This window comes from Stomoxys calcitrans, chromosome 1, assembly GCF_963082655.1.
Source record: "Stomoxys calcitrans chromosome 1, idStoCalc2.1, whole genome shotgun sequence".
Taxonomy (NCBI): Eukaryota; Metazoa; Arthropoda; class Insecta; order Diptera; family Muscidae; genus Stomoxys; species Stomoxys calcitrans.
Window position 1 is genome coordinate 12,126,852 of NC_081552.1, and position 26,854 is coordinate 12,153,705.

Genomic DNA, 26,854 nt, shown 5'->3' on the forward strand with positions numbered 1-26,854 from the left:
CACTGAGAGAAATTGTTATTTTTCTCCCTCCCATCCTTTAACAGTGATGTTCAAAGGATGGTTTGGTTTGTAGTGTGCGGCCTAATGTGCGACCCTAGCGACATCTGTTAGCGGATAGAAGACCGCCAGCGCCATCTGATGGTTTTAATTCGCCTCTGTCAACGAAAGAGACAGCCAGCTGACACCAATTGACAATTATGGCTACCACCATATGTTTTGTTGGTGCCCGCTGGAAGTCAAATTTGATGATGGAGGCGAATCCAAGCCAAGCCGGCCGGTGACCCAAGGAAGCTTCTTTCTTTTTCGATTGGGACTTGGCAGCGTACGGAGGTGGAGTGATCAACAAGAAAAATACGTAAAAGAAAAGACCAGAAATAAATTTGGTAAATGTGTTTTATTTAAATTCATATGAATGTGAAAAAAACGGATTTAAACAAAATAAAAAGGACAGTTTTTTTAAAAAAAAAAAAAAGAAATAGAAAATTTGAAATGCCTGAAAAGTGAAGAGACGATACATAAAGAGCCAATTGAAATGGTAACGTAAAAAAAAAAAGAGAAGAAAAACTTTGTCAGAAATCTGAAATGAAATGAACGTTAAATACCTGAAAAAAGGAATATATTAAAAACCTGAAAAGAAATAGAAATTAAAATTAAAATAAACAAGTGGACATTTCAAAACTAAAAGTCAAAAACATAAAAATCAAAATCCACGCCTCCTCCACCTCCACTGCCGCACAAAGAAGAAGGCTTCCATCACCAACCGCTGCATCAACAACCGCCACATCGGCTACCGACACCCTGGTCACCGCCACACTGGTCACCGCCACATCCGCAACGCACACCATCCACCAGCGAGGGATCCAGACGCTGTTGCATTCCCCAGCGTTCCTAAGGTACTCTTTTTAGTTTCTCCAGACTAGCAAACCAAACTGCTTTACTGACGTTCGACCCTTGGACTGCTTTATTTTTGTTTAAAAAAGGTTTTTTTTTGTATTAAAGTATACAATCGAAATAGATTAGGTAGGGGCAACATTAGTGCTTTTTTTTTACTCACCCGTTGTTTGGGTTACAGGCTATAACCAAACATGAGCTCATGGTTAGGTTAGGTAGCAACGCAGTTAAAGGACATTTTCGTCCTCCAATCAGCCGATGTTGGTCCTACGGTGCTAAAAAGGTAGCACAACAAAAAAAAAGACCCTAAAAGAAACATAGAATACTTTTTTAGACAAGAAAAACAGACTGCGACAAATACACTTAAAACTTGACAATACTCACCGAAAACCAGACGGACGGACCGACGAGAACTTGAAGAGACCTTATTGGCCGCAGAGGCCAGCATCAAGGCCGCAGTACCGTTTTGGCGATTCTTGGTCATCCATCTAGAGCTGACGAGGCGACCGACCCATTCTTCTGAAAATAGAGAAAAATTTCAAGATTGTTAATATTGTCTTTGTGAATGGCAATGTGTAGAAGCAGTGTTAACGTTTGCCTTCAAAATCTAATATATTTCATGTTTGCTTGAAAACGATTCTTTATATTCTAAATCTTGTTTTTTTTGTAATTGAATTTTGCCTTTTTGATTACTTGTTTTTTTTTACATTATTTACCATGTGAATATTCTTTTACTTACTCAATAAAATACTGAAATCTGTACAAGAATGATTATCAAAAATACTTGCCTTGGTGATTTCTAAAGGATGATGGAAGGCTAAAGCATCGGAATATGGGGTAAGTGACCGAGCAGCGGCAAAGATAGACAGGTGATGGATTACGGGGTACCCTTAATATTACAGGACGAGGGGTGCCATGGTTGGGTTGGGCAAAGTCCTGAGGCGCCATGAAGGATTTTAGGCGCCAGGCAATTCCACAGCCGTAATGTCCTCCAGTTCGTTCCAGTGGGTGTTTTGTTAATGTTCTATTGTCGTCCGTTTCGTACCACCGACAGCTGGTTGTTTATTTTGTTTTTTTTGTCACCTTGCCAGAGGGTTGGATTGGCAAAGAACCGCGCCCCAAAGACTGAGCCAAAAGCCGGTGCTCGAATGCCAGCGACCAGCGCCCGCCAGTCCGACTCCTCACTCCAACGGCAACGTGGACCCTTGGGTCCACGACATGTGTTTGTATAACCTTGAAATGTTGATCGAGTTGGTTGGGTGCTCTGATTACCGGTCCAAAGGTCTTGGGTTCGATTGCCATCAGAGGCCTGGTCTGTCGCTGCTGTGGACTAAAATAAGACTAAATCTGCTTAGAAAAAGAATGTCACTCTAATCTGAACTAAACTTCGCACATACATAGTTCTCAAATAAAGCTTATCGCTTCAAATTTTACACAAATTCTTCTTGTTGTTTTTGTTGTTGTAGCAGTGAGTTATACACTGAATCGGCATCCCTTGCCGGTGAAGAACTCTATTGGGTCAATCCGGTACGTACAACCGTCTGCCATGGGATTGTTGATGTAGGTCGGCGTACGCTGATATCAAAAAAGAGCTTTACAACTGAATCGGACAACACTCAGCGGTAAGAAGTTTGCCCCCCCCCCCATTCGTTAATGGAAAGTTCGTGGGCCATTGCATTGGCAATATTGCGCAACAATCCAAGTGGATTTCTTAATGCTAAACCAGGCGACCGTTTTAAAACAATTCCATGGCAACCGGTTGTACGTACCGGATTGGCCCGATGAAGTCCTTCATCGGCAAGGGCTACCGCCTCATTGTACATGGCAGCCGGTCGTACATACCGGATTTACCCGATGAAGTCCTTCATCGGCAAGGGCTGCCGCCTCATTGTACAACACTCTGTTAGAACAACAAACGTTTTAAAAGATCAAAGGCACAATTTCACAAAAATTAAATTCAATAAAGTACTCCTAAACATGAATGTATTATGTTATCAACTAAAAACTTATGATAGTAGATCATTTTTAAGGTTTATTTGCCTTTGCTGCATCATTAAAAGCTGTTGGGCTTGACTCTCTTGATACAACATGTCTTGCACATCAACCGCTGCCACTGTGCTTCCTCCCAGTAGAAGTTTATCATCGCTACTGGATTTCTTTACACGCTGCTTTCTAGGCTTCTTCTCCTTATTACTACCTGTCTCGGCATTATTATCCTTATTCTTTGGTTTTGGCCCTCTTTTCTGCTCAATCTTACGCTTGGGATGTGGGGCTACCATAGGTAGACTCCTCCAAGCATCGTTGTGTCTATCTAATCGAACCTTTAAAATCTCCACATCTCGAACACGTCTCCTTATAATTTTCTTTACATTGTTTATTCTAAAGGAAGTAGTAGGACGGCATAGATCAGTAAATAGATATAGAACATGAAATTGAAGGCCATAAATATTGAACTTGCCTCAGTACACATCTTTCGTTTTCTATTTGTATCTCCTGACATCGCCTTATTAATTTTTCCACAAAACGTTTATAATTTTCTTCTTTTTCGTTAATAAGCATTTTATTATTCTATTTGATTATTGAAAATAAACCAAAAAATGTCAATGCGGGTAACGAACTTAATTGAATGCGTTTGCGATAATTAGCCAAACAAAATGCGTTGAGATGTCACTGCTGCAACAATGTTTTTAACAATAAAACCGTTGAGTAAATTCGAAATTTTAATTGAAACTTTTTACTTTAATAAAGTCAAAGTTTTTCTAGCAGGTTGCAAATTTGTTAGAAATTTGTTTTGTTTTGTTAATCTACATATGACTGTACGCTGTATTTTATGTTCGCCGCCATACGTCACGCAAAGGTCTTTGAGGTTGGACCAGCTGCCGTCAACTGTCAACCTTCAATTACAACACATACAGACACACACATCCATCCCAGTTTTATTGTTGAGATGTCCACCGGCGCAGCGAATAGTAATAATGCTGGATCGAAATCCACAAATACAACATCTTCAACGTCCAAAGTTCCTGCTATCGAAAAGTCTAACTCACAGAATGCCTCAACAGCTACCATTCTCAAATCCTATCGAGATGTTGTAAAAGACCCCAAATCTCTTGATGAGGCTGCAAATTATTTGTATCAATCTCTACTGGACGATGCTGTCGTTGGTGTTTTTCTGGAAATCCATCATTTACGCAAGACTGGTAATTTGACAGCATTAGAAGGTGTGAATGAGAATGACGCAGAATCTTCTTTTCGTATTGTTGATATGCCAAATTTTGATATTTTCGGCATTTCGACTGCCAAGAAACCTATGGACTGCACATGCCCCAACTGTGATAGGCCAGTGTCGGCAGCTCGCTTTGCCCCTCACTTGGAAAAGTGCATGGGTATGGGTCGCATTTCGTCGCGAATAGCTAGCCGTCGTCTGGCAACCAAGGAGAGTAATAGTGCAAGTTCATCATCATCGTCTACCTACTTGCAAACAAACAATGCCGGCAGTGATGATGAAGATGACATTGATTGGTCATCCGAAAAGCGTCGCAAAAAGTCCAGCCAAAATTCTCGCAACAATGGTTCCAAGAAGAATAATGGCAAAACATTTTGAGCTGAGTCGACGACTTGTCCTTTTCGACTCGACTTAATTACTCTCCTATAAATGCATAAAAAATTTAGTCGATAGTTCTGCTGTAGAAGTAAAATTCATTTAATTACGTTTTAGTTCTATTTATGAGAATGTATTATCATTATTATATGTCTAGTTTTGTAAATGATGTATTCATTTAAATTTTTATATATATACATTCATACCTATACATAAACTAATATTAAGAAATGGAAATATAATATAGATTGCAAACAAATGAGATAAGGATATATGAGCTTTTAAAACTTAACTTTGCTTTCATAGTTAGTATGTAGTAGTATAGCGGGGAGTCTCGTCAGTATAGAGACCAATTTGTTTTTAGAAAGTGTAGACAATTTTAAACCACTGCGCGGTCTTTATCGTTGCGGACAGTGGAATGCTGCACACGGAGTAGCTGCAACTGCAGTCGCAGATAATCAGCGGTATCGAGTGGATTATTTTATGAGGGGTCGGGCGGCACCGACTCTTGCTTAAATAAAGAATGCCTATGATGCTCATTATGACACGGGCGGCACCGACTCTTGCTTAAATAAAGATTGCGTATGATGCTTATTATGACATGGCGAGTTATTGGCGCCTTTAAATACCAATGACCAATACGTTGCAACGGCGATTGGTCCTAAGGACCAGAACGAGCTTGCTCACCTATATAATTTTTTGATATCGGAAGGAGGACCTTCGCCCTTAACCCGAAAACACCACCCAAAACTTTAAGTCGACCGATTGGGACAATATGGGTACCATATGAAATATATTGGAGAAAAATTCGAATATGGTAAATTAGGCCCAAGAACCCAGGGAGCGCCCCTAATACCAAAACTGTCTTATGTACAGGACATCACACTATAGGGACAAAATAAAAGCTATAAGAAAGTGAAAGTAGGCGCAGCGAATCGGGCCCAGTTTGGTTAGTGACCCATATACATTCGTCGTTTGTTACGCCAAACTAATAACTAACACAGGTATTCATTCACAAAACTTAAATCAGTTTTGTTTGACAGTTGTATAAAGGAAATCTGTCAAATAAGCCTACTTCAAAGCTACTTTAAGTTTTGTTAATACAGGCATAACTATGTAACTTGTTATATGTTCACTAACATCAAAAAGGCTACTATTCCTTGAAAACTCATTAAGCATTCAAAAATAAAATGAATTTTAAGGCATACTAGCCTTAAAATTCATATTGTACTGCCAAATTTAAATTCAATCAGTTTTGCTAGCTATGCCACCAACCTTACCGAATAATGTTGGCACGTAGTGACTCATAGCATTCAGCTTTGATATGTATACAGCTATATGTCAAACCTCAACGAAAATGTGAAAAAAAACAATATGAAGTTGGCCGCAAAAAAAACCTCTCTTTCTTTCCGGTTGTCAAAAAGGTAGGAAAGCAAAGAAATTTTTTTGGCTTGAATTCGGCGAAAATAATATAATTTTCAATGAGCATCAGTGAATTAATAAATAAATCCTTTTGTAATTACAGTGCAAGGACGACAAATACATTAAAAAATGGCTGACGTTGACGTGTAAGTTTTAAGAGATAATATTGTTCGTATGCAATATGAGGAAGTGGTGGAAAGTAAACAATGGCAAGAATATGAAATAAATATATGGCCAATTGCATAAAATCACCTCAAATCGCATAATGACCAGCATATGTTTATATTTTTAATAACGATTCATTAACAAGTACTTGTTTTTTTTTTTGTTTATCAGAGATGTTCCTTCTGCTGCTCCCGCCGTTGGTGGTGCCATGGACATTAATCAAGCTTTGCAAGAAGTCTTGAAGAAATCCCTTATTGCTGATGGTCTTGTCCACGGTATTCACCAAGCTTGCAAAGCTTTGGACAAGTAAGTTTTTAGATGTTTAATTCCATGTGCATTGTCTTCACTCCAGACTACATATTTTCTTTCAGGCGTCAAGCTGTTTTGTGTATCTTGGCTGAGTCTTTTGACGAACCCAACTACAAGAAGCTCGTTACTGCCCTCTGCCACGAACATCAAATTCCTTTGATCCGTGTAGATTCCCACAAAAAACTGGGCGAATGGTCAGGTTTGTGCAAGATCGACAAGGAGGGCAAGCCCCGAAAGGTTTGCGGTTGTTCCGTTGTTGTCATCAAGGACTTTGGTGAGGAAACCCAAGCTTTGGATGTCGTCAAGGAGCACCTCAGACAAAATAGCTAAACTGTCGCCTTGGTTTAGTTCTGTGATGGGGTTCATACAGTTGATGATAACGATGCTACTTGTTTTTGTCTTTTTCAAAAACCATCAACCAAAATTACAAAAATATAGTGGCTAAATACAAACAACTATAGTTTTAAAGGTGAAACAACATGTTTGATGTGTTGAGACGTTTTTAATAATAAAAAAATGAAAAAAAAGCTTAAGATAAACTTCTTGTGTGTAATAACCATCTCGTTGATATTCCAAGATTATATTTAAGTGCAAGCAGACTTATGGTTTGGCCAATCATCCAGTTGACATTCTCTGTAAATGGGAAAGAGAATGAAATTAAAAATTTGGTATGTTTAAAAATATACCTGATAACTGAATATGCAACTTTCTACCAAGTAACAAGGTATGATATTGTTAATCAACTAGTTTTTATGCCCTACATGAGCTATGTATATATGCATATGTATAAAGCACTCATGTCATGTTGTTGTTGTAGCAGTTTGATTCTGTTGAGTTTCAAGACCCAGGAACTCCGCGACTAAGATGGGGTGCGTCCACAGTTATCTGGGTCTGAGTCGAGTGGGTCTGGCCGGGCAGTTAAACAGGTGACGTGTATCGTGCGGTCCCTGGTTACAATCGGGACATACATCTTGCACGTCGGCATCAATCCTAGCTCTGTGGGAATTGAGGCGGCTGCATCTGCCGGAACGTAATTGAGCCAGAACTACTCTGGCTTGCCGAGGGAGGTCGATTTCTTCGGGTGCAATGGGTGGCGGTCGTTCTCCAAGGACTACATTCACCCGGTAGCCAATTAACGCGTCTGCTACCGTGTCTGCATGAATGTTGTTCAGACCCGCTTGATATGCCGCTTGATCTAGAGGTTCTTTCTTGTAGCGCTGAACCTCGCGCTCTAGATCGTGTAGATCTACCTCAAGGCTTCTGGTCGGTGGGTATCTATCCACAAGATGATGATTTGGATTATTTCTGCGATAACAGCCCAAAAGGTATTGCTTAGACAGCATGTAGTTATGTCTTCGCACTGGTAGCCATTCGCCGTATTCGTGGTCTCCGAGCCGATGAACATCCATCACAATTTACCGTGGGCGAAGTTACGAATGTCATCCGTGACGCCAAATCATCTAAGGCGTTAAAGAAACTGGATTGACCTGGAGTTGAGTACCTTACCACTGTCTTTAACCTGTCATTGAACACTCTTATAGTTCCCGATGTCTGGAAAATGGGCAGAGTGATTCCGCTACTGAAGCCTGGAAAAGACCTGAGTTTGGCGGAGTCGTACAGACCGATATCCTTTCAACAGTGGCAAAGACGCTTGAGGCATTACTCCTCCCTAGCCTCAGAAAATTTCCATTTGCCTAGCATCAACAAGGATTTTGAAGACTGCATAGCACAACAACTGCTTTGCATGAAATCACCGCACACATTTGCCGTGGCTTCAATCAGCCCAGGCCATGTTATAGGACGGTCTTTGTGGCACTGGACCTATCGAAGGCATTCGACACGGTCAGCCATGCCAAATTATTTTAGGACATCGTCAACACGTCCCTCCAGCCAGGGCTGAAACGATGGGTCACGAATTATCTGTGTGGTCGCCAGTCATTTGTGGAATTTAGAGATAAGAAGTCGAAACACCGTAGAGTGAAACAGGGAGTTCCCCAAGGTGGGGTGATATCTCCGGCACTGTTTAACCTCTACCTATCCTCCAATCCACCCCCTCCAGACGGCATAGAGATCGTATCATATGCGGACGATTGTACGATCATGGCATCAGGCCCCCACCAATTGATGACATCTGCGATAGGTTGAACGTCTACCTCAACGAGCTTGCCTCATATTTCGCTGCAAGACATCTGAAGATATCCGCCACCAAATCTTCAGCCACACTGTTCACTACAAATACGCGTGAGGTGAATACTGAGCTGACTGTGGTTGTCGATGGAGAAATGATTCCGACCATCAAGTGTCCCAAAATACTTGGCGTCACATTTGACAGCTCTTACACATTCTCCTCACATGCCACAGCAATCTGCAATAAAGTCAAAAGTAGAAACAAGGTCCTCAAGTCACTTGCTGGCAGCACTTGGGGTGTAGACAAAGAAATCTTGTTGACCACATAAAAATGAAATTGGCCGGTCTGTGGTAATTTATGCAGCGCCAGTGTGGTCTCGTCAACTTTGTGACACGCAGTGGAATAATATTCAGATCTGTCAGAATGCCGCCCTCCGAACTGCGACGGGCTGTCTCCTCAGTTCTCATGTGGACCACCTCCATCAGGAGACAAAGATCCTACCAGTGCGAAGACATAACTACATGCTGTCTAAACAATACCTTTTGGGCTGTTATCGTAGAAACCATCCAAATCATCATCTTGTGGATAGATACCCACCGCCCAGAATCCTAAAGGTAGATCTACACGATCTAGAGCGTGAGGTTCAGCGCTACAAGAGAGAACCTCTAGATCAAGCAGCACATCAAGCGGGTCTGAACAACATTCATGCAGACACGGTAATTGGCTACCGGGTGAATGTAGTCCTTGGAGAACGACCGCCACCCATTGCACCCCAAGAAATCGATCTCCCCCGGCAAACCAGAGTGGTTCTGGCTCAATTACGTTCCGGCAGATCCAGCCGCCCCAATTCTCACAGAGCTAGGATTGATGCCGACGTGCAAGATGTATGTCCCGATAGTAACCAGGGACCGCACGATACACGTCACCTGTTTAACTGCCCGGCCAGACCCACTCGACTCAGACCCAGATCCCTGTGGACGCACCCGATCTTAGTCGCAGAGTTCCTGGGTCTTGACACTCAACAGAATCAAGCAGACGAAAGATAGAACACAATAAACTGCCACAACAACAACAACAACTAAGTAATCCCATGGCAGCCGGTTGTACGCACCGGATTGACCCGATGGAATCCTTCATCGGCAAGGGCTGCCGCCTCAGTGTACGTGTTCGTCCTTTTTTCGTCATGGGAGAGGCACATCCCGAAGTGCCTTCTCCGCACGCTTCTGGTCCGTGCCGGGATTGAAAAGAACCCCGGACCTGGTTCTGTTCGATTTGTCAGAACCGCCTCCAACATCGGTTTTCGGTGAGGTGTAACCGGAGTGGGTACATGTCCGATCTTGCTCTGGCCTTACATCACTACGGGAGAATGGTCACACTGAAAATGTTGCTAGGTGCTGTGCGAACATAGACAGCAGTGGGTCACAAGCGTCGTCACCTCGTCGTCGGACTATATGACCACCGACCTCTCCCGGACAGCAATATACACAACTGCAGCATTCCAGCCCCAATATTGTCAGGCCAGTGCAAGAAAGTGTATCATTTTTGCAATTGAATTGCAACAATCTCCTTGGAAAGATCGACGAAATTTTGGATTTTATGAGTCGGTAGAACATATCGGTTACAGCGATCCAGGAGTCAAAGTTGACCAACACCTGCAGCTTGCACAGTTGTCACGGATACAGTGTCCTACGTAAGAATCGCTCAAGGAATGGAGGTGCACCATTCTGTGCAGTATAGACCCATCTCGCCTGCGCCTGGCGCTAGTGACCCCTACATGGAATGCAGAGGGATAGCAACGTGTACATACCGCCAGTTGGTACCTGTGTCTCAACTAACGGCCAGGCTTACAAGCCAAACATACTATCTGGCCTGGTTCTAGGGGACTTTAATGCGCATCACACTCCATAGCATTCTGCCCTAGGTAACGACCAGCGGGTCATAGCTTTGGCAGAGCTAATTGAAGGCTCCACATTTTGCACGGTAAAAGAGGATGCCCTCACTAAGATTATTATGAGGAGGTGTAGCAGCTCGCCAGACATTTCCATTGCATCCCCTGATCTCCTTCATTTCTCCCCTGACGTATCCTTCATTTATTTGGAATCAGAACACCTCTACATTATTCTCACCATCCACCGACCACCCGATTTATAACCTCTGAGCGCAGACGTTTATCAATCAGAAGAAGGCCGATTGGGCTGGCTTCAGAGAGTACAACAATCGCCCCTTCAGTGAACTGTCACCTCGGATTTGCTAGTTGCCGAGTGGGTCGCGAAATATTTGTGTGGTCGCGAATTATTTGTGTGGTGGCCAGTCATTTGTGGAATTTAGGGATAATAAGTCGAAGCACCGTAGAGTGAAACAGGGAGTTCCCCAAGGCAGGGAGTTCCACACAAATAATTCGCGACCACATAAATATTTCGCGACCCAGCGTTTCAGACCTGGCTGGAGGGACGTGTTAGCGATGTCCTCAAATAGTTTGGCTTGCCTGACCGGTTCGAATGCTTTCGATAGGTTCAGTGCCACGAGGACCGTCATAACAACCTGGCGTATCTCTTCGGATCAGTCACGCTTACGTCGCCAAAAGTAACTAAGGTCCTGTCATCTCATCTACCGGGGTTCGAGAGTGACTTAACAGTAGACCACAGCTTGCCTAAACCGGTGCCGCTAGACAGTTGGCCCCTAATGTTGATATCCGATTCGTGGTCTACTCCCACATACCTTTAATTTGAGCTCCATATTTCCGTAGTCGGCAAACATGACCGGCTGGGGGTGTTTTGGGGGATGGCCTTAAAAGTATATATTGGATTTGTTCCACTTTAAAACCATCTTATTTGAGCCTCATATTGCAATAGTCATAAAATACATACTATTTGGGTGGTGTTGTGGGGGTGGGCTGGCCCCATAGACACTTTTCCCAAATATTGATATCAGATTCGTGCTTTACTCCCAAAGACATTTCATTTGAGCCTCATATTCCTATGGTCGTAAATATGTCCCTTTGGGGGGATGTTTTTGGATATTTCCATGGTCAGTAAATAAGTCCTGTTTGGGGGGTGTTTTGGGGAAGGGGTGGACCCCCAGAAAAGTGGTCCCATATTTGGATATCAGATTCGTATTCTACTCGCAAATACCTTTCATTTGAGTCCCATATTGCCATGGTAGTTAAATATGTCCAATCTAGGGGTGTTTTGGGGGTTGGGGTGGTCCCCCTAGCACTTGGTTCGACAAACGTTTTCTTATCCTAAATACCTTTTATTTGAGTCCCATATTGTCGTGATTGGTCTAAATATATGTTTGATAGGTTTTAGGTACCCCATCCCCATCTCCGCTTTAACCGGCAGCGTAGATGAAGCTATATCACCTATTTGAAGAAATTGCTTTCTATCAACCAAATAGGAAAATAAAAGTTTACAAGCGCTTTTACCAAGACCGCAAACTGTGGACAGCTTCTTAATCAGGAAGGGACAATCCACCCGATAGAAGGTCTTCTCTAGATCCAAGGAGAGCAAGCGAATTTTATCGGTAAGACCGTAAAGCAACATGGACGTCCCTCTACCCTTCCATGTAAAAGCGAACTGCGGTCAATGAAGGTTACAAGCTGCTTCTTCAAAACATGTTCCACTACCTTCGAAAGCACCGGCAGTAACGCTATAGGTCTATATTCCGATACATTACCAGTGCTACTCTTTTCCCTTATAGGGTTAATCCTAGCAATCTTCCAGCTGTTTGGAAATGTGAAGGAAATGGTTATGTTATTAACCAAAAAAAGAAGAAAATCGGAAATAAATGGGAAAATTTTCTTTAAAGACTTCATCGGGAACCCGTCACACCCAGCGACATTAGATTTAACTGACATAAAAGCATCAAACAATTCATCGGGAGTAATGCTGCTAAAAGAAAAGCCGTCATTAGCAGCGAAACGCAGAAATTTCGACACATCGTCTTGTACATCCAATTTATTATCTACAAATGAACGGTTCATCTCATTGAGTACCAGGAGAGATGCTAGTAGTAACTGGTCTTGAGAAGTCCATTATCTCTAAATAACTTTCCACAAACCCTTAGAAGTACTACAACTATCAAACAGTGCACGATGTACATTCTTCCTAATCCTTCTTTACACTCTCTTGGCGCGGTTCCTCACTTTGCAGTATGTTCTCCAGTTATCATCGCTTCTATCTCTAAGAAAACCTTTATATGCCAAATCCGCCATTGACTGCTGAAACCTGATCTCAGGACACTTGATCCAATTTTCCGAATCGTGTTGTTTCACAAACATCTTCTTCTTAAAAACGGAATGAATCCTATCTAAGCCGCACTCTAATAACTCAAGTTGACCATTAACATCAGTAGTCGAAAACGTTCGTTCAAGCCAAGCTGAAGCCACCTTTTCAAGCAACTCTGGTTCACTGAATCTGTTGTAATCAAAAAACTCATAAAATTTATCATTTCTCCCCGCGGAGATGTTGAGAGAGATATATACAATATATTAGGGCATTTTGTCGTTGTGACAGCAAAAAGAAGTCAATCAACTAAGCATATTGATGGAAAACATAAAAACGAGACGGGCAGCTGCTATGGAAAACAGACACTCGAATTCTGTTGCAGAACTTCCTTATGGTAGCAGCGATGGAGGGATCAAAAAGATTGCTGTTGAAATCGCCCATTATGACAATATTCCTGTATCGAACAAGAAGGTCGGATATTTCATGTTCGAAAGAATCGCAATTGCCATTCGGTAGGTAAGCTACACTTACTAAAATACCTCCTGAAGCGCTCCATAATTCGACCCCGAGTAAACGACCATGTATTTCAATTTCTTTGAAATAAGCAAGGCCACACCCCCTCCTTTTCTATCAGGGCGATCGTTCTTACAAACAACAAACCCAGAAACATTCACCTATCCAGACGGGTTGGACAGCTTTAGCCAGGTTTCAGATATACCAACAATATCTAAAAAACTATCCTCAACAATACATTTGATGTCAAAAATTTTGGTTAACGAAGGATTTAAATTTAAGTTTTGGAGTTAAAATGCATGATATTTAATTTAATGCATAATATTGATTATCTAATTGACTTTAGATTTTAATCTTTCACAAAGTACCCTCAATAGTATCTTGTATGTGATGGTGAGGAGATTTACTCCTCTTTAGTTGGCGCGTTCTGTGATGTCTCCTGTCTTGTGTACGTGACATAGTATGCTGAAGTTCCAAGTACCGGTTATGCGTTCTTCTAGCCAGATCGCGCAGATGCGCTGATGTATACGTCTTATCAGCGTGTCGTCTACGGTCTTAAATAATTAAGCTGGCAACTCATCGGATGCTGTTGCCTTGTTGTTCTTCAGTCGGGTGACTGCCACTACTAAATATTTATTTATTTAATTCTTAATTGTAATACATACGCCTCCTCGCCCAAAAAAACGTATTACAACGATATACACTCCTAAATAAACATTAAAAAGTTACGTACTTCACAGTTACCAAAAGGTGTAAGATTCTTAGCCTAATTCATTTTAATTGGCTCCCCAGCCTTAACAAGATAATGCGAAAATCTAAATTGTTGGATTTTTGAACAAGTCTCATGTTAGCAATACAAAAAGATTCAAGCAACAACACTAAGTTTGATCTGTAGAATAGAAGTTATAAGTTTTATGCGAAAAACATTATTCAATGTGAAAAGATTCTTAGCTCGGCGGGCAATACATTCTAACCTGGTCACAAGAATACAGAATGATCTTTCGAAAACAGACCTAAATATACGGGGCAAGTTTATCTGAGTACTCCTACTCGAGCGAGAAAAATTAAAGTATCTACGCAGTGTTACCGTTGTTCCACTAGATTAATAAAACGGTCAGGGTTTTGACATACCCTTAAATGTGGTCACGAACACGTACATTACATACAAATCTAGCTACTGCATTCATCACCCGTTTCAGTTTTAGAAGATTATAGTCAAACGTTCCAGACGTTATCTCACAGCCATATAAAAGCTGAGGCATTAACAGAGCATGAGCAAGTCTGATATTCACCCACGAAGGGAAATAAATAGCTGACGAATACAACCGACGCAAAATACCATAAACACGAGAGTGGAGAGAGTGAATATGACAACCGAAATTAAGGTCTTTATCAATCACTATCCCCAAACATTTAATCCTATCAACAAAATTTACTCTAGAATTCGCCACAAAAATATCAAATCCAGATTGCGTCTGGGATTTAAACTGTAACGCCTTTGTTTTCGAGGGGTTGATAGAAAGCGAGTTAAGGCTAGAACATAACAAGATTCATCCTATAGAAGCATTAATATTCGTCTCCAAAATATTGCTAAAACCACGATCCACACTAAAAAGAAGATATATATCGTTCAGAGTTCAGAAAAATCATTAATGTAGAGTATAAACAGAAGAGATCCTAAAACCGATCCCATTATTCAAGCCATTCCGTATTGACTCAGTAAGATGAAGCAGCATAGATGTTGTGCTGTGACCTAATCGAAACGCATATTGGAAATCAACAATTTTATGCCCAGCACCCAACATTATCTGGTCTTTAAGAATATGTTCGAAAACTTTAGAAAGATCATCAGGACCACGAATAATAAAAGACTTAGGAATTGGTACTATACGTAAAATAGAATTAAATAAATGCAAAATCAAATCAGAAGTATAGGAACTAAAAGTTTAAGAAACTTGATAAGAATAAAGCTACCGCAACATCGTTTATATTTACCCAAAGAAAGGAAACTGAATCCCTAATATCGGGAAACGATTCAAAATCAATATGAATAGGTCGGTTAGCTCGAGTCGAAATCACCATCATACACTATGCTGTCATCGCCAAAACAATCAGAACCCTTAAGAACACGCCAAAAACCCTTGAAATCTAAACTACCAAATCGTTCAGAATAATATCTATTTTTTTCCTTTCATATAACGGATTTGGCCTTGTTCCCATATTTATAAAAAGTCCTCCAATTCGCAGGAGTACGATGCTCTTAATATGCACTATAGGATAAAACTGAAATTCTGAGCAGACAAAATCTTCCTGCACTTCATCCAATCGCCGCCATCATCATGAATCCTTTTTCTAACAACAGGCACGAACGCAAAAAGATAATCAAAAAGCAAGGTGATACGAGCACCCAAGTCATCGACATCAGAAATGTTAAGGAAGGATGTATAATCAAAGGCAGATAAGTTCTGCATCAAATGTCCCCAAAAGCCGCTAAAATGATATTAAAAGATGAAAATATAAGTGCGTGGTGAGAAATGGATAGACACTGAACTTGATTAGAGTAACAGGTCATTGAGCTATCACCTTCGAGCATAAAATCTATTAAAAATGATGATCCATGGGCAAAACTATAATGGGTCGGTCTAGAATTATGTACAATAGATAAATCGAGCCTACTACAAACAGATCGCAATAAGGTAGACTTCGATACATCATATAAATCGCAGTTAAAATCACCGACAAAAATGACTTTTGAGTAGTGTTATACCATCTTCAGGGATTGGTTCTTTGTCGCCATTGCCGGACACTTGCAGATGGGAAAAATGTTCTTTCCATATCCCAAGCACACTATCTGCATCAGTTCCAGATTTCATTCTGTGCCATTTTAGGAAGATTTGCTGCACCAAATCTATCGGTTTGATATTTGATTTTTAGGTAAAATTTCCAGACATCGCTCTGACTCCTGTATATCTCAATTCGCTCACACTCACATCTTCCCATTTCCCTCTTCATTCTGCGGAATAGACGTTTCTCCTCTCGCCTTTTCTTCCGAAACTTCTTCTTCACATGCCGTTCTATTCTGATTGGGGGTTGCTCTGTCTGTCGCTTTCTTGCCCTCAGTAGCATTTCGCCACAGTTGTCTGTTGCGGTAGTAACCACATATTTGGATGGTGCAGTAGTGGACATATTTGAGAGTGATCCACAACAAGCTTCTATAGATGAGCAAGCTCGTTTGATGAGGGAGTATGATAGCCATTTGTTATATTAAGGCGCCAATAACACAGCTTGTCTTATCGAGTACCTATGATGCTCAGAATCATAGGTACTCGAGACTCTTTGTTTGATACCACCGATTTTCGGGACTGCATTTGCAGCTATTCAAAATGCAACGTTCCACTACTCGCAACCTGTGGACGAGCTCGGTAGCTTTCAGCTGATAACACAGATCAGAGCTAAAAGTTCCAAACTGTATGGTGCTCATAGTTATCCTGTGCCGGGTTACTCTTGGTCGTACCATGGGTTTCTTGGGCTAGACTTCTTGTTTATTTATTCAGTCTATGGGCTATAATCCTTGCAGATAATTGCTGAATAGTAAATTAATTCTAACAGCCTTTCATATTCATTAATGTTAAAAGAGAAATCGATATCATAAATAAAACTAATTTTATTAAACTTCCTAAGGGTTATTATAATTGGCTCATTCATGACATAGTTCTATGGCAAGGCACATTAAAGAACTCAATATTTCTCAAGAAGCATTAATTGAAATTTGATTTACCTAGATAAGGACAATCTATAAATCCAAAAATAATTTTCATACAAATAATATGCTTCGAAAAATTCTTCGTTTATACAAAAGTGGCAAATGGGGTAACTTACAATGGAATTTATAAGAAGGAATTGGTTCATTAAAGTTGAATGAATTTAAGCAAAACTTAAGCAATTTTTGCATATCCTACTTCAGATCTAACCAGGGATGTATACAGGACTTTTCGTACATATGGTCATAATATTCAGAACTTTGCCGTTTTGTGAATGCCAGAAATGCCTTCGGCATTATGTTAGCAATTAAACCATGGAAAGCAACGTAAAATAGAATCAAAAAATACACCAAAATCAAATATTTCCGTGACTTGTTTAATAAGACTCCCAAGTACATAATACTCCATGAGTACAGTCTATTTCTGGTATCCAAGTACAGGATTCACTGCATTTCCGTAGGGTGGCCAATACACCAAAATCAAATATTTCAGTGACTTGTTTAATAAGACTCCCAAGTACATAATACTCCATGAGTACAGTCTATTTCTGGTATCCAAATACAGGTTTCACTGCATTTCCGTGGGGTGGCCAATGGTTTGCCATTGCGTCGTTATATCGGGACAAAGCTGTTAGGTTAGTCAAGTTGAATGATTGGAACGATTTTCATGTCAAGTGCGGGGCAGCGTTCATATGTTCGTCCATGTCTTAAAACTTGTAACGCAAATTTGCCCATGGACATTCCATTAAGGAACAGGGGCAAACTTCTCACATATCAATGAGTGCTGTCCGATTCAAGTTAAGCTTAATGGTAAGAGGTCTCTTTTTTATAGCCGAGTCCGAACGGCGTATCGCAGAGCGACACCTATTTTGGAGGTAGTTTTTACATGGCAAAATACCTCACAAATGTCGCCAGCATTAGGAGCGAAAATTTGAAATTTTTTTTTTTTGATGTTCTCGCCAGGATTCGAACCCAGACGTAGCGTCAACGGCGGACATGCTAACCTCTGCACTACGGTGGCCTTCAAGACAAGACAAGAATTTATCCCCAGAGTTGAATCCTGACTCAGGAGTCGTGAGCCTCTAATAGTAATAATAATAATCAATAATTCGCAGATTTGCCTCTTCTAAAACAAATCACATATGATCTTTTAGCAAATTATTGTGAGTATCAAGATCCAGGAATTCTATGACTAAGATGGGGTGCGTTCAGAGGGATCTGGGTCTGAACGAGTGGGTCTGGCTGGGCAGTTAAACAGGTGACGTGTGTAGTGTGGTTCCTGGTCACAATCGAGACATACATGCTGCACGTTGCCATCAATCCTTGCCATGTCGGAATTGAGGCGGCAGCATCTGCCGATCGTAATTGAGCCAGAACTACTCTGGCCGGGGGATGTCAATTTCTTCAGGTACCAGGTAAAATGGGAGGCGGTCGTTCTCCAAAGAGTGCATTCATCCATTAGCTATTTATCGCATCTGCTGCCGTGTCTCAACGAATATTGTCTAGGCCCGTTTTATATGCCGTTTGGTCTTAGAGGACCCCATTCACGTACGTCTCTATATGGACATGTAAATGTATCATCAATGCAAACCGTACATTCTTCAAAACGTTACTAAAGTTGCCACTTCACCTCAAACTGAACAAAAGAAAAAGCTATTTCAAAACCACCTGTTTTTAACGGCAACATTGGGATATATGTATGTGTGTTTCAGTGAACATATGGGCTATACTGCAAGGATACAGGGTGCGTGAATAGTGCATTTTCTGCAGACCTCCAAAACTTTGCAAATGGCGTCTTATGTCAACGATGTTTTGACATTTGTGAGTTCCTAACAAAAACACAAGAGAAACTATGCCTAAAAATAAATCAGGTATAATAAAAAGGCCTATTATGAATATAGAAAACATAAATGCTGCTATTTTCGATATTGAAAAAGGCATGACCATAGAAACGGCTGCAAAAAAACATATGGTAGCAAAAACAACGCTGTGGAGGCATTACAAAAAACGCAAACAAGTTTTACAGACCACCGCCACTAACACCACCAGCAGCAATGCAACAAAAAAAGTGGATTCTGTCTTTAGCAACGAAGAAGAAGTATTCTTAGCTGAATACATAAAAACTTTGGGACAATTGAAGTATGATCTTAGCCGCTGTGATGTGATGAAATTTGCATATCTCATTGCCTACAAGAATCAAAAGGTAATTCCATCGTCATGGTCATTAAAAGGCGCTGCCGATGAAGACTGGCTAAATGAGTTTCTAGACCGACATCCTTGCATACCCTTGGAGCGTTGCGAAGCGACATCAATAGAAAAAGCTAAGGAATGTTTATCGCTACTGCTATTTAATCAAATCTACAACTATTTAAGTAATCGCAGAAATGAGGATGTGCAGTGAAATAACACAGTTGTGGTGTAAATGGTATAAGGATGACGAAGAAACGCAAGATTTGCGTGTTGTGAGCTATCCAGAGAGAGAAGAGTAGTCTTTCTTTCTAAAACAAAAAACTAGCAGAGAGTGTGGAAATACCAACATTTCAAAAAGCAGTCTCATTTCACTAGAAAATGGAAGATTCCATAAAAAGGCCATTTCATGCGAAAATTGTTTCCATTATCTAAAGATGACTTTATGGATTATTACTTTAGATTAGTACAACATAGTGTAGAGGATTACATGAAAAACACTTATTCCGAACATACACTGCGATGCTAAATGCAAAATAAAGCTGACAGTAGATTCAGACAAGCGTGAACTAAATTTTAAATCATACACATAAGGAAAAGATAAAATCCCATATTTAGTAAATGATAAAACAAACATTTATTGCTATAGAAGATTGTTTAGGACCCCAGAAATGTAATTTAAAATCCTGCAAGTTTAAATATATCTTTAAAAAATTGTACATAATTGAATACATATTTAGACAAAACCACTTGTTGTTCTATTCCTTTGACTTCCTTTGATAAAGACGATCATTAGTCTAGAATATTCAGGGCACAAATGTTTGAGGAAAAAAACACACATAAAAACTACCATTTAAGTACTACTTACTGGGTATGAAAAAAGATAAATATTCCCCAAAACTGCAGTATTCCTTAATACTTACTTCAAATTATCCAAGTAAGTAACTGTAAAGTTCGGCCGGGCTGAATCTTATATGGAGGTTCTTCGATCAATTTTTGTAACTTGGGCAATACTTATACCCCCAAGAATCTCACCTTGGGAGATTAGTTGTCTTCTCCCTTGTTGTTGTAACAGTGTGTTGTACGCTGAAGCGGCAGCCCTTGCCGATGAAGAACTTCATGTGTTCAATGCGGTACGTACAACCGGCTTCCATGGGAGTGCCTCCCTTGTTAATAGTCTATTCATAGTGACGTAAGCAAAGGTTTGTTTTAATACAGGTTCTTAGAACCAAAGTACTTTTGGGGATGCCCTCATCTTCAAAAAGCCCCCAAACGGAAAAGTAGTCCGATCAGGGTAATAAGATATTCAATTTAGAGGTATTGAGAAGTGGAGTCAAAAATTAGGCTTCCAAATTCGGGAACATATTTTGAGGCCGCCCACCTCCATAAGACCATGTAGACCGATCGAGACAGTGTGGGACTCATTTGAAGAAGAAGAAAATCTGATATGGCTATTAGGCACTAGGTGTCTGGGGTGCCGCCCTACTCAGAAAAATTCCTCTTTTTAGCTTTTAGTGGATGATTTGATCGCCTTATAATGTTTTTACAAAAATTTGTACTTACCTTGAACAGTAGTAAATAGTTTTGCACTTGGAGCACTTTTTTTCTGCGATGTTCGAACAATTTTCACACAAGTGTTTTGCTTTTGGTTTCTCTTCTAAAGATTTTCCCATGTCGGCCTTTGTTACTTTTTCTTCCAATTCTGCCAGTAAATCAGTATTATAGGCCACATTTAAACGTTGAGCCAAATTTAGTATATAGTCCTTATCGCTTGACAAGAACAGTTCCCCTTGTAACTGAGCAATGGCCAAAAATCCACCGAATTTTTCAGTTTCTCTAATAAGGTTGTCCTTGATTTCAGGAACTTCTTCCAAAACCAGTGTTGTCTTTTTCGAATTACCCATACCATTGGGCTGAGCATTGGAAACTGTGAGCTGGCATAGGTATTGTTTGAGTTCAATCAATGGTGGCAACTGGTCCAAAAGGGGCTCGTACATTAGACCCAAAGTCTAGAAAATTATATTTATGAAATAAGTTAGATAATTTAAATGGAAATGGAAGCAGGCTCCCATAAATGAGCAGCTTTAAGCCATCCATCTCCATCAGAGTACCTTGCTTAAATGTTTGCGCCTTTCGTCGTTAAATTCATAGGATTCCATAAAACCTCGATTAAACAACAATTGGCGTAAACAAAACCACGTTTGAGCTTCATGTTTGACAACTTTTCCCAATTCCTCGCCTTGCACTAGCATCCACTTTTCATCAATGAACTTTTCCGTACCATTTTTAGATCGTCTTTGCCAAGGGCGGAAATGTAACAAATCCGCCATTAACCAGATTATGTCATGGGTAACAATCATGCGCCTTCCAGCACTTAACGGCAATGCATTCAAACTGTCAGACAAGAAATAAAGTATGGAAATGCAGCGCAAACCGATCTTGTAGATCAAATCGCGTTTTTGACGTTCCAATTCACTAAGTATGGCCTCATCTACATCAACAGTGGAATCGTTTTCATGATGACCCATGCTGAAAATTAAGAAAATCATGTGTTTTTCCACATTACTTTATTATTCTTCTTCTCTCACCTAACCAATCCAATAAGTTGGGTCACACCTTGGGCACAATAGTCAATCAGATCTAAAACTGAATTCTGTAAAGCCTCGCATCCACTGGAATGATACAAAGCTAGATCTAGCAGAGTTATAACGGCACCTTCGTGAAACAAAACTGTGTATATTAGAAATGTTGCCTGCGGATTGGGATCGATATCAAGAAGGTGAGGTAAAATTTTGGTTTTCCAGAGGAAAATGCAGTAAGCTTCATGGATTAAAAATTTCAATTTATCGCGAGATATTAGCATCTCTTTAACTTCTTCTTCACGATGTGCTGCCGCCTCCAAGGCGGCTTGTTGGCTGAGTTTTATAATCATTTCATGAGTATCTAACCATTTTTCAGAGCCTACTTCTCGTATTTGGAATGGGCGGATGCTTTCCACAAAGAAATTCAACTCTTCGGGGAATACGAAATTAGTCATTATTTTAAACAAAAATACTCAACTATGACCAATGTGATACGAAAGATAATGGAAGTTTAATATTAAAATTGGAAGAACTTTTTTGGAATGGCAAACAAATAATAACCGTTGCTATGGTTTCGTTTTTATAACTAATTTTACACAAAGGACAGTGTTTGCTATATTGAAAATAAGGGAAACTGAAAAGAAAAGTGTCGTTTGTAGTGTTACGGGGCAAGTTTTTTTATATCGGGCATGACACCTCGATATTCCTAAAATTTCAATACATTTTTCAAAATATTTATTGATTGTAAAGGTTGGTCTGCTTGGTGAGCGAACCCTCCACCTTACCACCAAAACGCTAACCAAAATTTGATCAGGACAATATGAGAGAAAATTGGGTCCACGTATCTAGGGGCCGCTCCGACCCTAAAAATCCCCAAATAGGCATATTATACGATCATGTCAATTTGGAACTCAAATAAAAGGCATTCGCGAGTAGATTAAAAATGTGGCTTAAAATGGGTATAGATTACACCAAATTAATAAAATTGTAAATACATTTTCGAACAAAATGAAATTCATATATTGGTCAAAGTGACCGACGGGTCTTTCTAGCTTTAAAGCCGTGTTAACAGCAACAAATCGCAAATTTGTGACATCTTTTTTGATGGTTTATTCGTTAAACTACATTTATGAAGTGTACATATAAATTTATGTTATTTACTCAATAAAAAATTGTTTGTAAAGCATTATAGGTTTTATAACGATAATTATTTTATGTATTATAAGTTTTGATGTATTGCAAACTATTTAATTAATACAAGCGTAAACATAATAATAGTAGGTAGATTTAGCATTAAAGAGGAGAAACAGTTTAGAAGGCATTCTATTTTTCCCCATACCTTATATGGAATATACGTACATATGTATGGAAATAGATAGAAAATCATAATAAACAAAACAAAGATAGAATGCAAATCAAATCATAAATAACTTAATTGGTGAATGCTGCTGAAGCAGATGTGGGGTGGTTTACATTGGTCGTAGATGTAGATATTGTTGTAGGTATGGGATGTTGTTGCTGCTGTTGTTGTTGATGGTGATAAGCCATTTGTGGTGGCATTGGCGTTTGCTGTGTTGGATAACCCATCGGTGGTGGTTGCATCTGTGGATAACTGGCGATTGTTTGAGCCGCTGGATAAGAAAGTGCAGCTGGTGATGACATATATTGTTGTTGTACCCCAGTGGAGTACATAGGAATTGCATTAGAGCCATCCACAGGTGCCATTTGAGATGGCGCTGTAGCCTGTGGATAAGGTAATTGTATGTTCGAAGCATTGTTAGTCGTAGGTGCTTGTAGAACTCCTGGTATATAAAGATTTGTTGGCGGTGGTAAAGTCGTGCCAATTGTTGTTGGAACGGTTACGTCGGTCTGTGTTGGAGCGCTTGGCGCTTCAGTTGTCGATGTCGTGGCTTTCGTTTGATGTTGGGCTAGTGGAGTTGCAGTCACATTATCACTTAGATCTTTTTGCGCTATTGCATTGGATTGGTCGTTTTCACTTGATAAGCATTTTGGAGGTTCTGCTCCAGTAATTAGTTCCGAGGTGTTGTCGTCCGGATTGAAGTATTGTTTAAAAACGCTTTGTTGTGGATTCGTTGAGGCTGTTGTCGCAGCAGGAGCAAACGTATTGCTCAAAGGAGGCACATAGGGCAAAGTAGGTGCAATAACAGTGCTAGTTGCAGCCGCCACTGGAGCTGGTCCCGCAGTTGGAGCTGGCACCGATATGGGAGTAGGTATGCTTGTTGGAGGCTGTGCAACGGCAGAGCTACCAGCCTGAAGAGGTATACGATGTAGATACCCATAACCTATTCCACATCCCAAGGCACCCTCACCGCCCCAATTAGAATTAGGCTTAATGGTAACTTCACGACAGGCATCATCGTCAATATTGTAAACATACATTTTAAGAGGTTGTTGCTCATGTGTCATTATCAATGTAAACAAATCGTCATTCTCATGTCGTATGGCATCGGCACCAATGACGTAGTCCGAGTATGCTCTCAAACCAGCCAATTGTGCTGGGGAATCTGGATATACTTCTAGTATGTGCCACACATGTTCATTGGCTCCTTCAAATGAGCAAAATCGTATACTGACCCCTAACAAGCCCTGGCCACCCCAACCAGTGCTTGGAGTTAAGGTCAATTCACGCACCGTTTGCGTTTTACTTGAATATACAACTAATTTTGCAGGTTTATCAACATTTTGTCTTAACAACTCCTTCAGCATGTCGTTGTCTTGGTCCAGTCTTGTTCCCGCTATGGCAATGATGAAGTCAAAGAATGCCTCCAATCCAGCTTTTTGACCAGGCGAATTGTCTTGAACCTTTTAAATAAAGATAAAGGATATTAGAAAGTTCTACTTAAAGAACATCACTGTTTCAACCTTTAATACGTGGTACCCTTCAGTGCCTCCTCCAGGGATTTCAACACTTTGTCCTGAACCCATTTGTTAATCTTACTTCTCCTCTATTTCGCTTAACTATCAATAAGATGTTCAAGTTATCTTTATGTAGCTTGCTGAAAGTGAAAAATGTAATAAGTAGAAAAGAACTTGGATTATCGCCCTAACAATTGCGTGGCACTATCAGAAAAATAGAAGAAATAATTCTTACCAGTGTTGCCAGTATTATTTTGTAATTTTTCGCTAAACACCCACTATGCCAAGGCAAATTTGTACAAGGTAAAGCATTAGCCCAGCAACAATGAATAAACAATACAACACTGTGGGAATGGTAGCGTGAATTCCATGTTATATTCATTTACGGTATTGGCAGTTGCCAAACAACAAAATATTGAGCGCACTGTGTGTCAAAATCAGTGATTAGTGCAACTCTGATTTTGGGCAACTGCCACTACCTGTAAATTAATATATCTTGGCAAATTTATACAAGGTTAAGTCATTAGCCTAGGTTATGAAATTTCCAATTTCCACTAGAACCTCAAATGCTTGTTTGGGGTTTTACATTTTTGTCACATTTTTATAGTTTGAATTTATAATTTACACCTTTATAATCATAAATCTTTTGATATTGTGGCTGCTACACATGATAATGCAAAAAAAAACTAAAATGTCAATTAGGAAGTGTTCAGGAATTTGACGGCCTTGTGGGAATTCACCATGACATAATTACCAGGTAGTGTACCGTAAATAGCTGAGTACAATTTTTTCTCGTGAAGTGCACTATCTGTCAACGAGTTTTGGTTGTGTGTGTGTATTATAGTTAAGAACGAAAAATGGTGTGAACTAGTAACATACTCAAAATCAGAATATTTTTTTGTTGGGCAACTACCACTGTCTGTATATGAATATATCTTACTACCTGGTAGTTATGTCATGGTGAATTCCCACTAGGCTGTCAAATTTTTGGACACTTACTAATTGACATTCTAGTTTTTAGTTGAATTAGAATGTTTAGCAGCCACAAAATCAAACGATTTATGATTATAAACGTGTAAATTATAAATTCAAACTATACAATGTGAAAAAAAAAAACAAAACATAAAAACCCGTTAGAATCCAAAACAGAGCATTTGAGGTTCTAGTGGGATTTGCATACAACTCTGGAATTAGAAAATTTCATCACCTGGGCTAATGACTTAACCTTGTATAAATTTGTCAAGATATATTATTGGGTTGCCCAAAAAGTAATTGCGGATTTTTTAAAAGAAAGTAAATGGATTTTTAATAGAACTTAGAATGAACTTTAATCAAATATACTTTTTTTACACTTTTTTTCCAAAGCAAGCTAAAAGTAACAGCTGATAACTGACAGAAGAAAGAATGCAATTACAGAGTCACAAGCTGTGAAAAAAATTGGTAAACCCGACTATATGAAAAATCCGCAATTACTTTTTGGGCAACCCAATAGTAACATAGTTGCACTAATAACTGATTTTGACAAATAGTGAAGAAAGAATGCAATTACAGAGTCACAAGCTGTGAAAAAAATTGTCAAACCCGACTATATGAAAAATCCGCAATTACTTTTTGGGCAACCCAATAATTTACAGGTAGTGGCAGTTGCCCAACAACAAAATATTGTGTTCACTATTTGTCAAAATCAGTTATTAGTGCAACTATGTTACTATTGGGTTGCCCAAAACATAATTGCGGATTTTTCATATAGTCGGCGTTGACAAATTTTTTTCACAGCTTGTGACTCTGTAATTGCATTCTTTCTTCTGTCATTTATCAGCTGTGACTTTTAGGTTGCTTTAGAAAAAAAGTGTAAAAACAGTATATTTGATTAAAGTTCATTCTAAGATTTATTAAAAATGCATTTACTTTCTTTTAAAAAATCCGCAATCACTTTTTGGGCAACCCAATAGTTCGTGCCATTTTTGTTGTTGTGTTCTATTTTTCGTCTGCTTGATTCTGTTGAGTGTCAAGACCCAGGAACTCTGCGACTAAGATAGGGTGCGTCCACAGGGATCTGGGTCGGAGTCGAGTGGGTCTGGCCGGGCAGTTAAACAGATGACGTGTATCGTGCGGTCCCTGGTTACAATCGGGACATGCATCTTGCACGTCGGCATCAATCCTAGCTCTGTGGGAATTGAGGCGGCTGCATCT

General features: G+C 39.9%; 6 protein-coding genes and 1 long non-coding RNA gene across 7 annotated transcripts; 3 read left to right on the forward strand and 4 right to left on the reverse strand.

Annotated features, from left to right (window-relative positions):
• Window positions 1-375: 375 nt before the first annotated feature.
• LOC131994025 (uncharacterized) lies at window positions 376-1,555 on the reverse strand. The gene is made up of 3 exons (XR_009396381.1): window positions 1,276-1,555; window positions 1,055-1,197; window positions 376-959 (listed from the first exon to the last, which is right to left on the reverse strand). It is a non-coding gene; the product is annotated as an uncharacterized LOC131994025 (long non-coding RNA).
• A 1,287-nt stretch (window positions 1,556-2,842) lies between these two features.
• On the reverse strand, window positions 2,843-3,811 carry LOC106091177 (uncharacterized). The gene is made up of 2 exons (XM_013257615.2): window positions 3,350-3,811; window positions 2,843-3,270 (listed from the first exon to the last, which is right to left on the reverse strand). Exons 1-2 carry the CDS (start codon window positions 3,448-3,450, stop codon window positions 2,898-2,900), a joined length of 474 nt encoding a protein of 157 aa, XP_013113069.1. The 5' UTR covers window positions 3,451-3,811; the 3' UTR covers window positions 2,843-2,897.
• On the forward strand, window positions 3,707-4,751 carry LOC106091176 (SAGA-associated factor 11 homolog). Its single transcript, XM_013257614.2, has one exon. The coding sequence runs from the start codon at window positions 3,722-3,724 to the stop codon at window positions 4,493-4,495; it is 774 nt and encodes a 257-aa protein (XP_013113068.2). The 5' UTR covers window positions 3,707-3,721; the 3' UTR covers window positions 4,496-4,751.
• A 1,137-nt stretch (window positions 4,752-5,888) lies between these two features.
• LOC106091174 (small ribosomal subunit protein eS12) lies at window positions 5,889-6,927 on the forward strand. The gene is made up of 4 exons (XM_013257611.2): window positions 5,889-5,916; window positions 6,018-6,060; window positions 6,251-6,385; window positions 6,451-6,927. The coding sequence occupies exons 2-4, from the start codon at window positions 6,044-6,046 to the stop codon at window positions 6,716-6,718; spliced, it is 420 nt and encodes a 139-aa protein (XP_013113065.1). The 5' UTR covers window positions 5,889-5,916; window positions 6,018-6,043; the 3' UTR covers window positions 6,719-6,927.
• Window positions 6,871-22,888, reverse strand: LOC106091172 (zinc finger MYND domain-containing protein 10 homolog). Its single transcript, XM_013257609.2, has 4 exons — window positions 21,791-22,888; window positions 21,314-21,731; window positions 20,766-21,211; window positions 6,871-7,021 (listed from the first exon to the last, which is right to left on the reverse strand). Exons 1-4 carry the CDS (start codon window positions 22,237-22,239, stop codon window positions 6,973-6,975), a joined length of 1,362 nt encoding a protein of 453 aa, XP_013113063.2. The 5' UTR covers window positions 22,240-22,888; the 3' UTR covers window positions 6,871-6,972.
• LOC106091173 (uncharacterized) lies at window positions 18,853-19,951 on the forward strand. Its single transcript, XM_013257610.2, has 2 exons — window positions 18,853-18,886; window positions 18,953-19,951. The coding sequence occupies exons 1-2, from the start codon at window positions 18,868-18,870 to the stop codon at window positions 19,414-19,416; spliced, it is 483 nt and encodes a 160-aa protein (XP_013113064.1). The 5' UTR covers window positions 18,853-18,867; the 3' UTR covers window positions 19,417-19,951.
• Window positions 22,889-22,970: 82 nt separating the features above from the next.
• Window positions 22,971-24,884, reverse strand: LOC106091171 (Golgi reassembly-stacking protein 2). The gene is made up of 2 exons (XM_013257608.2): window positions 24,668-24,884; window positions 22,971-24,607 (listed from the first exon to the last, which is right to left on the reverse strand). Exons 1-2 carry the CDS (start codon window positions 24,728-24,730, stop codon window positions 23,216-23,218), a joined length of 1,455 nt encoding a protein of 484 aa, XP_013113062.2. The 5' UTR covers window positions 24,731-24,884; the 3' UTR covers window positions 22,971-23,215.
• Window positions 24,885-26,854: the final 1,970 nt, after the last annotated feature.

What these genes read in the sequence shown, in the direction of transcription:
- LOC106091177 (XM_013257615.2), bottom strand. Translation starts at nt 3,450, where the DNA reads ATGCTTATTAACGAAAAAGAAGAAAATTATAAACGTTTTGTGGAAAAA. An exon ending in AACGAAAGATGTGTACTGAG is followed by an intron (nt 3,271 to 3,349) that starts GCAAGTTCAATA and finishes TACTTCCTTTAG; the next exon opens with AATAAACAATGTAAAGAAAA.
- LOC106091176 (XM_013257614.2), top strand. Translation starts at nt 3,722, where the DNA reads ATGTTCGCCGCCATACGTCACGCAAAGGTCTTTGAGGTTGGACCAGCT.
- LOC106091174 (XM_013257611.2), top strand. An exon ending in GCTTGCAAAGCTTTGGACAA is followed by an intron (nt 6,386 to 6,450) that starts GTAAGTTTTTAG and finishes ATTTTCTTTCAG; the next exon opens with GCGTCAAGCTGTTTTGTGTA.
- LOC106091172 (XM_013257609.2), bottom strand. Translation starts at nt 22,239, where the DNA reads ATGACTAATTTCGTATTCCCCGAAGAGTTGAATTTCTTTGTGGAAAGC. An exon ending in CAACTTATTGGATTGGTTAG is followed by an intron (nt 21,732 to 21,790) that starts GTGAGAGAAGAA and finishes CTTAATTTTCAG; the next exon opens with CATGGGTCATCATGAAAACG. An exon ending in ACTATTTACTACTGTTCAAG is followed by an intron (nt 7,022 to 20,765) that starts GTAAGTACAAAT and finishes TCCCATTTACAG; the next exon opens with AGAATGTCAACTGGATGATT.
- LOC106091171 (XM_013257608.2), bottom strand. Translation starts at nt 24,730, where the DNA reads ATGGGTTCAGGACAAAGTGTTGAAATCCCTGGAGGAGGCACTGAAGGG. An exon ending in AAGGGTACCACGTATTAAAG is followed by an intron (nt 24,608 to 24,667) that starts GTTGAAACAGTG and finishes TTTATTTAAAAG; the next exon opens with GTTCAAGACAATTCGCCTGG.